We start from the raw sequence: 12,462 nt of genomic DNA on the forward strand, positions 1-12,462 counted from the left end.
CACTTGTTAAGGAACCAAAAGTAATGGGACAGAATAATAATTGAAGTTTTTTCTAGCTATAGTGCTGGAAAATATAGATTTTATTAAGGACACGAGGCGAGCATTATGCGTTACTTTCTTTTTACTGAATCCGCAGCTAAAGAGTTAAACATTAATACATGAAAGAAAAACTTGTTTAGGTACAACCTAGTGTGATTAGACATATGGTAACCAATAAGGATGTATTAGAGAGCATATAAGTAATGCAAGGACAAACTCCGCCCTCTTTCTTTAGTAGTATAACATGGATAAACAGTTATATAATGAGGGTCACAGGAACAGGAATTTCTCTGCATCAGTTGATATTAGAACTCCGGGTATGGAGAGTGAATGGCAGGAATTCGGAAGATTCTCGTAGAATGCTTTTATTCGGAGGTCAGGTAGACGACGGATATTTCCCAGAAGCTTGAATCTTCTTTTCTATTGTTGATAAGCTGAAGGGGAAAAAAATGGGATAAGAGTATAGGGATGGGTTAAATAGGGTGGGATAATGCTCGCCTCGTGTCCTTAATAAAATCTATATTTTCCAGCACTATAGCTAGGAAAATCTCCAATTTTATTACAGCACACAAGGCTCACATTATGCGAGTTCAAAGCTTGTTATATATCACATATAAAAGATTATAATACCTAACCAAATGAATAGTGTAAAATATATAAGTAAAAGAATTACAATGACTATGAAATTAGTCTAGTAAAGTAGTTGAAACATGAGAAGAAGGATGGAAATAAAAGGTTCGGAAAGTAGACTCCGAGGACCAGTTAGCAGCTTTATGAAGATCAACTAGGGAACCACCTGATTGAATAAGTTTGGTAGACACGGCTCCCTTAAGAGAATAGGCTCCAAAAACTGAAATATCAATGTTAGCCAGGGACATGACCTGTTTAACCCATCCGACACTGGCAAATGTGGTTTGCAGTATGAGATCAGTAGTTGAGGTTTAGAGGGATGTTGAAGTGAAGCAGTCCTAGATTCATAAGAATGTAAACATTTGACCACACATAGGTGTTCGTTGTGTGGAAAGGCTGAATAGAAGACGGAATGAAGGTTGGTTTTAGTTCGTCTAACTATAGTAAAATGTACACCGTTAGGGGAAAAGGATCTGTTAGAGATATCCAGTGATTTTACATCCTAGACCAGTGATGGCGAACCTATGGTACGGGTGCCAGAGGCGGCACTCAGAGCCCTCTCTGTGGGCACCCGCGCCTTGGAAAAAGTCTATGGCGTACCAATATACTTTAGACTTTTCCTGCCATTCATCAGCACAGGACGCACTATGAACAGCACAGGCAGCGCACTGAATATAGGCTTTTAAGCTATTATAGCTAAATGATAAAGTACATGGAAGATATACTATATTGGTATTCAGGTTAAATTGCCGTGTTGGCACTTTGCGATAAATAAGTGGGTATTTGGTTGCAGTTTGGGCACTCGGTCTCTAAAAGGTTCACCATCACTGTCCTAGACCCTTTTAATGGATATAAGACATAATAAGACAGTTAGTTTGAAAGACAAAAGTTTTAGAGATAAAGAGTCGTTATCTCCCCAAGATGATATGAGGTCCAGGACAACGTTAACGTCCCAAGTTGATTGGTATTTTGGCAAGGGGGGGCATCTGAAACGGATGCCCTTAAGTAGTCTACAGACGAGAGGGTGTTTCCCAATGGGTAAGGATTGAATAGGAACATGAGATGCAGATATAGCCGAACAATAAAGGTTTATGGTGCGGTAAGCTTTACCGGATTCAAAAGAGGCAGAAAGAAAATTTAAGATGTGGGTGAGAGAGGCATGAACGGGATCCAAGTCCCGTTGACTGCACCAATCAGCCTAAATTTTCCAGGCTGATCCGTAAGCATTTCTGGTACCAGGAGCCCAGGCTTCAAAAAAGAGATCTTTAGTTGATTGAGAAAGGTTTGGGACGCTTTCGGAAGGCCGGAAATGAGCCATGCTACTAGAGGTAGTTGGTGAGACAGTATTAATTGATGTTGTTCGCTGAAAGGATTGAACAGCAGATCTAGAGAATAAGGGAGAATTCTCGGGAAATCTTTAAGCATTCACAGAATTTGGGGAAACCACGACTGGGTCGGCCACCAAGGGGTAATGAGGATGGTTGTGGATTTCTGAATATAAATCTAAAGAAGAACTCTGGGAATCAGAGCGAAAGGAGGAAAAGCATAATTTTTATCTGGAGGCCAAATTTGGCGAAAAGCATCCACTCCCGAGGTTTCGGGATCGGGATGCCAACTGAAGAACCTGGTTGAGGCGAGAAACAAATAGATCCAGGCGAATAGGTCCCCAAAGAGTATTGAGGATGTGGAAGATGGTCTGATTCAATTGCCAATCGCTCGCATCTATGAGATATCGTGAATTCCAATCCGCGATGGAATTGGCTAAACCCAGAAGATATTCCGCCTTGAGGACAATATGTCTGATCAGGCAAAAGTGCCAAAATTCTTTTGCGATATTGGCCAATATTTCTGATCTCGTGCCGCCAAGGCGATTGATGTATTGGACGGCAGAAATGTTGTCCATGCGGAGGAGTATACAACAATGAGATCTGTTGGTTGCGAAGTTCTTGAATGCAAAGAATCCGGCTAGAAGTTCTAAGAAGTTGATATGTAAAGAAGCTTCCGAATGAGACCATTTGCCTCCTGTGGAATTGGAACCGCATCTGGCGCCCCAGCCGGAAAGACTGGCGTCCGGTTCTATGATGAGGTCTGGAATGGAGTTGAAGATAGTCTTCCCGTTCCATCCTTGAACATGTTGAAGCCACCAAAGAAGTTCTTCTTTGGCATCTGACGAGAGGGGAACCTCGTCTGAGTAACCCAGACCGTTCCGAAAATGTTGAATTTTCAGTTGTTGAAGCGCCCTGTAGTGTAAAGGGGCTGGAAATATGGCCTGAATGGAAGCTGATAGAAGGCCAACTATACGAGCAATGGTTCGAAGGTAAATATTATGTTTGTTGAGAATCGAACAAATCTCTTTCTGGATTACTTTCAACTTCTTGGAAGGGAGGCTCAACATGGCCGATTGGGTATTGATCATAAAACCCAAAAATTCGACCTCTTGGGAGGGAGTTAACACTGACTTCTCGTAATTGATGAGAAATCCGAGGTCCATCAAAAGAGTTAATGTCCAATTCAGATGAAGAAGTGCTAGTGATATGGAATCTGCCAGGATCAGAATATCGTCCAGATATATAATGAGGCGTACTCCACGGGAACGGAGGGAGGCTACTACCGGTTTCATTAACTTGGTGAAGCACCAAGGGGCCGAAGAAAGGCCAAAGGGAAGGCAGGTAAACTGCCATCTCTGACCTTCCCAAACGAATTGGAGAAATGGTTGGGAAGAAGGATGGACTGGTACTGTGAGATAGGCGTCCTTCAGGTCTATTTTTATTAACCAATCGTTTTTTAGTAAAATGTCGCGAAGTAAGTAAATACCTTCCATTTTGAAGTGTCTGTACTGTATGAAATTGTTTAATAGGCGTAAATTTATTACTGGGCGGAATCCGCCATCTTTCTTCTTGACCAGAAACAGATTGCTCAGAATGCGAGGGGATTTGAATTATTGTCTGTTTGGAATATAATTCCTTGACTTCTAGATCTTCGGTCGAAAATTGTATGGGATGAGGGAGGTGTGACTGTATTGGATAGGACACGAAGTCTATTTGGAAGCCCTGGACTGTATTGAGGATCCAGCAGTCTGTAGAAATCATAGCCCAATGAAGGATAAAATGTCGGAGTCTGCCTCCTAGGGGTATGAGAGAAGAATGGAGAGAGTGTAGACTTACCGCCAGGTGTTCTTGAGCGTGTGAAACCGTGTTGTCCTCAGCCACGCCAGGATCGTCCCCGATAGGGGAAGAACGATGTAGGTAGGTTAGGTGGAGTGGTGAACGCTGTTCTCTAAGGTTGGTAGGAACCTCTGTTATTGTATTTCTGGTATGCTCGTCCGGGAAAGCGGCCCCTACTTCCTTTCCCGGCCCGAGAAAAAACCTTATTCTGAAATACCTTCTTCAGGCTGGTTTGTGCCCGGTCAAGAGAGGAAAATAATCCCACATATTTATTAATCACTTTTATGAACGGTTCTCCGAAGAGAGAGCCATCTGTGGAAAGTTCTGGTTCTGAGGTAGCTAATTGGGACAACTGTGGGTCCAAGCGCATTAGTACTGAACGTTGTCTTTCCACACAGAGAGCAGCATTGGCGTTGCCAAACAGTACCATGGCTCTTTGAGCCCAACCTTTCATGGTAGGTATATCAATAGCAGTTCCAGAGACTGCTGCCTCTTCATTCAAATTAAGTATTTTGGTAAGAGGTCCCAAAACATCCAGGAGCTTATCTTGGCACATTCGAAACGAGCGGTCTATCCCCTTCTTGTTTTTTTTCCCTGATTTTTATTTGATAAGAATGCCATCTATGTCGGGAGTAGCAGCTGCGTTTCCCTATAATGTAGGTCGTGGGCATTCAGCCTTAAATTTATTTCTAGAGGTACGATCTAGCCCTTTTTTGATCCATAGGGAGATAAACTGTTGGACCTGTGGATTAGGAACCCACTCTCCGGAACGGGGATGTTTAATTAAGGAGGGGTCGAAATAAGGAGTCCCCGTGCCATCTAAAATTAGGGACTCTGACAAAGGAGGATGTTGAGAGACATTTTCATCATAATCTGATTCTTCTCCCAGGTCATAATAGCCCTCATTGTCTGAATTATCGGACTGATCTAAAGAAGCCCTGTCCGAAGACTCCATATAAGAGTCTGGTTTAAGTCTTTTAATGGCAGTCCGAGCCCGTCTATATGTATCGTCCTCACGGGCGGAGGGTCTTGGATGCATATCATGAGCATCAGTATGGGTGCTGCACAATTGTCGTGAGTCGTCATATATTGCTTGATCTTTCCCGGTATGGGCAGACTTAGTCTGTTTGTTGGGAATATGGTCGTCACTCAGTAAATGCCGTTTGAGGGCAGGTTTATGTGATATTTTAAAACCTTTAGCCAAATTAGTTGTAGAGTCAGTTGTTGACCAAAACACCTCAGATGGGGTTTGTGGTGTAATTTGAGGGGAATTTTGAGGTTCCGATTGAGCTATCACCATAGCGACAGACCTGGAAATTGTCTCTTGTACAGATGACATAGCTGAGTGCATAGCCTCCTGTACAGAGCGTGACACAGACTGGTTAACTAAATCTTGGATTTAGTCTCCAGACATAAAGTCTGTATCTTTATCTTGATTTGGGGCAGACATGACTGAATATATAAAATATATAAGAGGCAATGTAGCCACAAAATTTCACAGTTATAGTGAGGTAAATATTTTCCTCAGGTGAGGTATTCAGAGGCTTAGAATTAATATATTATATATAGAGAGCTATCCCTAATATGGCCACCGGAGGACAGTATGGGACCACAGAGGATAATTATGAAGAACCTGTGAGGTAAATCTTCTCACACAGCAAGTCCAGTGAGAGAGCAGCGCTCACACTGACTGAAATGGGCGGGAGACGAAGGCTGACGACCAACCAACATTGGGGTCACATGACGCGCAGCTAATTATACCGGGCTGCTTGGAACTGCTGTGTAGGCCGAGGGTGCCGGGATGTGTGAGATATGACAGAAAAGATTGTGTGGTAGGTGGTAATCGGAGGTAATTGAGAAGAAACAGTAAAATAAAGTAAATATACGCCGTAGAGCAGTGGAGAAATGGAGTTAAAAGTATATATGAATATAACCATAGTAAATTCAAAAAATGTTTCACTTAGCTTGTTATCACTGCGGATGCAGCTAAAGAAAGAGGGCGGAGTTTGTCCTCACATTACTTATATGCTCTCTAATACATTCTTATTGGTTTCCATATGTCCAATCACACTAGGTTGTACCTAAACAAGTTTTTCTTTCATGTATTAATGTTTAACTCTTTAGCTGCGGATTCAGTAAAAAGAAATTAACGCATAATGTGAGCCTCGTGTGCTGTAATAAAATCATAAATCAAACTTTCACTTTTTAATACTTGCACTGTGAAGCGCCGTCGAATGAGTTCTGAAGCATTTGGCTGAATATGAGCAGATAATATTGCCCGAAACACTTCAGAATTCATCCTGCTGCATTTGTCAGCAGTCACATCATCAATAAATACAAGAGAACCAGTTCCATTGGCAGCCATACATGCCCACGCCATGACACTACCACCACCATGCTTCACTGATGAGGTGGTATGCTTAGGATCATGAGCAGCTCCTTTCCTTCTCCATACTCTTCTCTTCCCATCACTCTGGTACAAGTTGATCTTGGTCTCATCTGTCCATAGGATGTTGTTTTAGATGTCATTTGGCAAACTCTAATCTGGCCTTCCTGTTTTTGAGGCTCACCAATGGTTTACATCTTGTGGTGAACCCTCTGTATTCACTCTGGTGAAGTCTTCTCTTGATTGTTGACTTTCACACACATACACCTACCTCCTGGAGAGTGTTCTTGATCTGGCCAACTGTTGTGAAGGGTGTTTTCTTCACCAGGGAAAGAATTCTTCGGTCATCCACCACAGTTGTTTTCCGTTGTCTTCCGGGTCTTTTGGTGTTGCTGAGCTCACCGATGCGTTCCTTTCTATTAAGAATGTTCCAAACAGTTGTTTTGGCCACGCCAATGTTTTTGCTATCTCTCTGATGGGTTTGTTGTGTTTTTTCAGCCTAATGATGGCTTGCTTCACTGATAGTGACAGCTCTTTGGATCTCATCTTGAGAGTTGACAGCAACAGATTCCAAATGCAAATAGCACACTGGAAATGAACTGTGGACCTTTTATCTGCTTATTGTAATTAGGATAATGAGGGAATAACACACACCCGGCGATGGAACAGCTGAGCAGCCAATTGTCCCATTACTTTTGGGACCTTAACAAGTGGGAGGCACATATGCAAACTGTTGTAATTCCTACACCGTTCTCCTGATTTCGATGTAAATACCCTCAAATTAAAGCTGACAGTCTGCAGTTACAGCACATCTTGTTCGTTTTATTTTAAATCCATTGTGGTGGTGTATAGAGCCAAAAATGTTAGAATTGTGTCAATGTCCCAATATTTATGGACCTGACTGTATGTGTGATAGTGGCCTGCAATGTGTATTGCAGAGGGCTGCGCTGTCATAATTATTATAATGCAGAAGCCACAGTGTGAAGGGAGAGAGGGTGCTGACGGTCCACTGCAGTCGGCCCACAGGGAATCTTCCCGGTGAGGTGAATTTCCAATCCGCCCCTGGCATTCACAAATAGAGGTCCAACACTTGTACACTTGTATTTCTTTTACAATGCAACCACAAGGTGGACCCGAACCTCAGACTAAGCTCTGCACCTTTTGTACAGGCAGCCATACTTATAGTTCTTGTCACCACAGGTTTCCTTTGCGACATGTGGTGTAGTGGGCATATCTGGATTCTGCCTTTTAGGTTTGTCCAGGGCTTTCTGTTTCTGGACAATGTTTACTATGGAGTCTATAAGCTTCTGGTTAAAGGGGTTGTCCGAGTTATGAAAAGAATATATATGGCACTGTAAATCTGATGGGCAGCAATATATAACTAAGCTAAGCAAGTTTTATGCAAAAAAATCTATATTTCCTAATTTCCCTGGTTCTCTTCTGGCCCTTTGTTTACCTGCAATAACAACAACCTGCCAGTTTACCCTTATTCTTCTGGAGCCAAGAGAAAGATCAAGTATTGTTTGGATGACACAAGTTTAATCAAGTAAAACCGTAGAACTTCACCAAGTCTGGACTCTGCATATTCCACCAATTATAACACCTTGAATGCTAAGGAGCCTAACCCCGGGGAGTGACAGTATCCAGGTAGGAGCACCGTGACACAAAACTGCCATGCCACATCACCACTTGGCATTCCTAACACTGAGACCCGATTTTCCCTGGGGGGTGGCATATTGCACTTAGAGCGAATTGACCTTCAGATCATAGATCCGAAGTTGACTCAAATACTTACATTTTAATGCTGTTTCTGTACAGCACTAAAATGTATTGGCTCCATGGAGCCAAAGTTCTTCTCGCACGAAGACACGCAAGACTTCGGTTAATTCCTACTGTATTCATATCTGCATATTGAAAAATAATTTTAAATAGCAATCCGAACTGGGCTTTGGTACTGGCTGGTACCTTGGTACCAAAGCCCAGTTTGCTATCCACACACTGTCTGCCGCTAGACTGTCCTAACTTCCTGTCGGGAGAGGTATACAGCCCCACCTAGTGGCTGGTAATTGCTGCATATTAACCTTTTTTATGCCTTTTAGACAGAAAATGCTTATTTATACCCTAAATTACATTTTTAATCTTTTTTGCAGCATAAGTATCAAAATTGCACACCGGTAGCAGGGAAACCACTGTAATAACAGTGGGACACTGCACAGTGACGTGTAAGAATGGCACAGCAGATCTTTGTGCACAGTATTACATAGGGACAGTAATACTGTCCCTATGTGCAGTAGAGGAGCTTCCCCTGCCTTCCTGTAGTGAGCGCTTACCGCTCACACAGGCAGCGCTCCCGGCGGATGAAAAAAATCACTGCTAATGAACATTTCAGCCCACATTTTTTTTTTTTATAAATAAAGGTTTTTCCTAAATAAAGTATATTACAAAAAAATTCCCTATCCCCGTCCCTACACATTAGCAAAAAAATTGAATAAAATGACAGTTACAGTTTAATCCTTTCCCGACATGTGATGTAATAGTACGTCACATGTTGGATCTTTAACCCCTTCCCGACCAGCGCCGTACTAGTACGGCACTGGCTGGGTCTTTAAAGCCACGGGGTGCCTGTTGTTTCATACAGCAGACACCCACGGCTCATGTCCGCGACCTGACCGTGGAATCTGAGCGTGTGTATTACCGGAAGCGCGCACTTCCGGTTATACTCCGGCTCCCCTGTGTGTTGATTGGAGGAGCCGGAGCTGTATGCAGAAGTCTCTGACATAGTGAATGACAGGAAGCTGCTGCACAGTGTTTACTATGGAGCCCTTGTCTGTAACAGGGCTCCATAGGACACTAGTACATTTCTTATAAACTCCAATGCTAATGCATTGGAGTCTATGAGAATAGCAATCTAATGATTGCTTGTTATAGTTCCCTGAGGGAACTATAAAAAAATAAAAATAAATTATTATTCAAATCACTCCCCCTTTCCCCAAAATAAAAAACTGAAAACGGCGAAACAAAAAAAAAAACATCAAAATGACTGATTCACCATTTTTGGGGACTTCATTTTCCACATAAAATTAAATAAAAAGTGATTAAAAAGTCCTACACACCCCGGAATGGTATCAATAAAAAGTACAGATCGCCCCGCAAAACATGAACACTCATACAGCTCTGTACACATAACAAAAAAGTTATAGGGGTCAGAATATGGCGAAGAAAAAATAAAACTGATTTTTTACAAGGTTTTAATTATTTTATCAGTATCAAAACGCAAGAAATATAAGGAATCGCTGGATTCGTACTGACCTGTAGAATGACGTAACTGGTCAGTTTTATTGCACATTGAAAGTCGTAAATAAAAAAAAACATAAAACTGTGGCTGAACTGTGGATTTTTTTTTTCCAATCCACCCCATTTGGAATTTTTTTCCTGGTTTCCACTACATCATATGCAACATTAAATGGTGGCATTGGAAAGTACAACTTGTCCCGAAAAATTTTTTTAAAAATCATACGGCTATGTAAAGCGCTGCGGAATATGTTGACGCTATATAAATAAATATCATTTTTATTATTATGTGAACAGAAAAATAAAAAAAGTTATGGCTCTGGGAAGGCAGAGAGCGCAAAAGGAAAATGCCATAATGAAAAAACCTCTGGGGTAGAAAGGGTTAAAGATGTCTGGAGCGGAGCGGGCACCATAGCCGTCGGGTGCCTGCTGTTTTACCCTCAGATGCTATGGTCAAATGTGACCACGGCATCTGAGAGAGCAAAATCTGGAAGTGCTGTGCTTCCGGGTCTGGAACAGCTCCCCCAGGCAGCGATCAGAGGCGCCGTTCATTGTCTGTGAAATAACAGGGCCTGCTGAGGATCTGATGCCTTTTACAGCTATTCCAATGCAGACCAGCAGGTGGCAGCACTACATTGGACTATACCGATCTTTGTATATTGTAATGGATAAAATTCCATTGCTTTATACAAATTGCAATCAAATGATTGCATGTTATAGTCACCTAGGGTGACTTAAAAAAAGTAAAAAAGGTTTTTCAAAATAAAAAATTATTAAAAAATATAAAGGTTCAAATCACCCCCCTTTCCCCAAAATAAAATAAATAAACACCATAGGCATTACCACATCTAAAAACACCGGCACTATTAAAATATAAAAATACATTTATCCAATACGGTGAATGGCATAATGGAAAAAAAAAAATCAAAATAGCCGATTCAATGTTCTTTTCATCGCTTCCTCTCCACATAAAATTGAATAAAAAGTGACCAAAAAGTCATACGCACACCAAAATGGTGTCACAGAAAAGTATAAACCACCACACAAAAAATTAGCCCCCCACACAGCTCTGTAGACGTAACTGTAAACAAGTTATGGGGTCAGAATATGGCAATTAAAAGAAAAAGTTATTTTTTCCCCCAATTTTTTTTTTCTGTATTAAAACACAAGAATCACTATTCAAATGTGGTATCGCTGTAATCGTACTGAGCCAGAGAATGAAGGGAACAGGTCAGTTTTACCACAAAGGGAACGCTGTAGAAACAAAACCCATAAAACCGTGGTGGAATTGTGTTTTTTTCCAGTTCCAACCAATTTGGAATTTTCTTCCAGCTTCCCACCACGTCCTATGCAATATTAAATGTTGGCATTAGAAAGTTTAACTTGTCCCTCAAAAAAACAAGCTTTGTGACTGAAAAAAACAAGTTATGGCTCCAAAAAGGCAGGGAAGAAAATGAAAATGCAAAAATGGAAAATCACCCGGGGTAGAAGGGGTTAGGCTATTTTCACACTAGCGGCAGGACGGATCCGACAGGCTGTTTACCCTGTCGGATCCGTCCTGCCGCTAGTGTGAAAGTACCCTTAAAGGGACAGATTTATTAAACTAATCTGAATAAAAAACAAAAAAAATTTGCGTTTGTTGCCCATAGCAACCAATCACAGCCCGTTTTTTCAGTTTTCAGGAGCAGACTAGACAATAATAGCTGTCCTGTGGTTGGTTGTGACAGTTTTCTCTCTCCTTAGTTATGGACGAACACTGTACTTATTATTAACCCACGGTGTGTGCCTTTTTGTGACTTGTTTTAACACTGGATGCTGATTAGCTCTGTACAGGGTTCACCGTGTGACAGAGGGAACGCTTTCACACAGCTCCTGTTTCCAGCCGGCGCAGTGTTCGTGCTGGACGCGTGCGCCATTGCTTTGTGCTCCCCCAGGTCACGGTCACGCCGTGCAGCAGTGAGGGCTGGAGATGTATCGGCGGGCTCTGCTGTCACTGTACGGAGCCGGCATCTCCGGCGGGCGACTGACCGGTCACAGGTAGGTGGCCTCCGATGGGAAAGAAGGCGGCAGATTCAGAAGGAGCTCCGCCGGTTGTCTAATTGTAGGGACCCAGTGTGAATACATGGTCACGTGACTTGCCCTAGAGAGCTGCTGCACGACTTGAGTGTATACAAAGGGTTAACCCTGTTTCCTTGGGTCTGTGGTGGGGGGTGACCTCTAGTGCCTGCTGCAGGGAGCTAGAATGTAGGGCGCACAGGAACGGTGGAGTAGTTGCCCATGGCAACCAGTTTCTTGCTTTCATTTTCTAAAGCAGCGGACTGGTGTGGGCGCTGCCGCCGATCAGGCAGCGGACTGGTGTGGGCGCTGCTGCCGGTCAGCCCAGGGTCTAGTGTAGACCCTTCTTTATTTTATATATAGTACATTTGATTTTTAATTTGGCTTTAGGCGCCCCAGTGATTTTTTTCCCCTCATTATTGTGCTGCTGGTGTTTTTGTGAGTTCATGTAGATCTTGGTGTCTTGTTCCTGTAGATATGCGGATCTGGTCTGTAGACGGCTCTCGGTTGGCAGAGTCCTCTGGGCTGAGAAATCCCCGCCTGAAAATAATGGCACAGGAAAGCCATCTGGTGAGGCTGAGGACAAGTCATCGCTGCCACCCCAGCCACCAAAGCAGGATACCTTGGCTAGCTTGCTGAGCGGCATGAAAGTAGAAGTGAGCTCAAAGAAGAAGTTCCAGGCGATGAAGAAGGCAAAGGCCAAACAACATAGTCAAGAGAATACCGACAACATAGAAAGCGCCAGCAGAATGTTCCAGATGGTGGCAGAAGAAAGTTCCCCGGACGAGTAAGATGTTTGTCCTAATGATGATAAAAATTATAAATTTTTCTGATTGATCCTGAATTCCAAACTGTTTTAAGCTGCGTTCACACGGGCAGGTGCAATGCGGTAGGTGA

The 12,462-nt window shown here is 42.6% G+C and overlaps 1 protein-coding gene across 1 annotated transcript in view; it reads left to right on the forward strand.

The window, feature by feature from the left end:
• Positions 1-11,403: 11,403 nt before the first annotated feature.
• MRPS31 (mitochondrial ribosomal protein S31) overlaps positions 11,404-12,462 on the forward strand; it is an 80,386-nt gene continuing 79,327 nt past the window's right edge. Inside the window, exons 1-2 of the mRNA XM_040426082.1 lie at positions 11,404-11,547; positions 12,041-12,352. Coding sequence (XP_040282016.1) covers positions 11,480-11,547; positions 12,041-12,352 — 380 coding nt within the window. The 5' untranslated portion in view covers positions 11,404-11,479. The remainder of the gene's footprint in view (positions 11,548-12,040; positions 12,353-12,462) is intronic.

This window comes from Bufo bufo, chromosome 3, assembly GCF_905171765.1.
Source record: "Bufo bufo chromosome 3, aBufBuf1.1, whole genome shotgun sequence".
Classification (NCBI taxonomy): domain Eukaryota; kingdom Metazoa; phylum Chordata; class Amphibia; order Anura; family Bufonidae; genus Bufo; species Bufo bufo.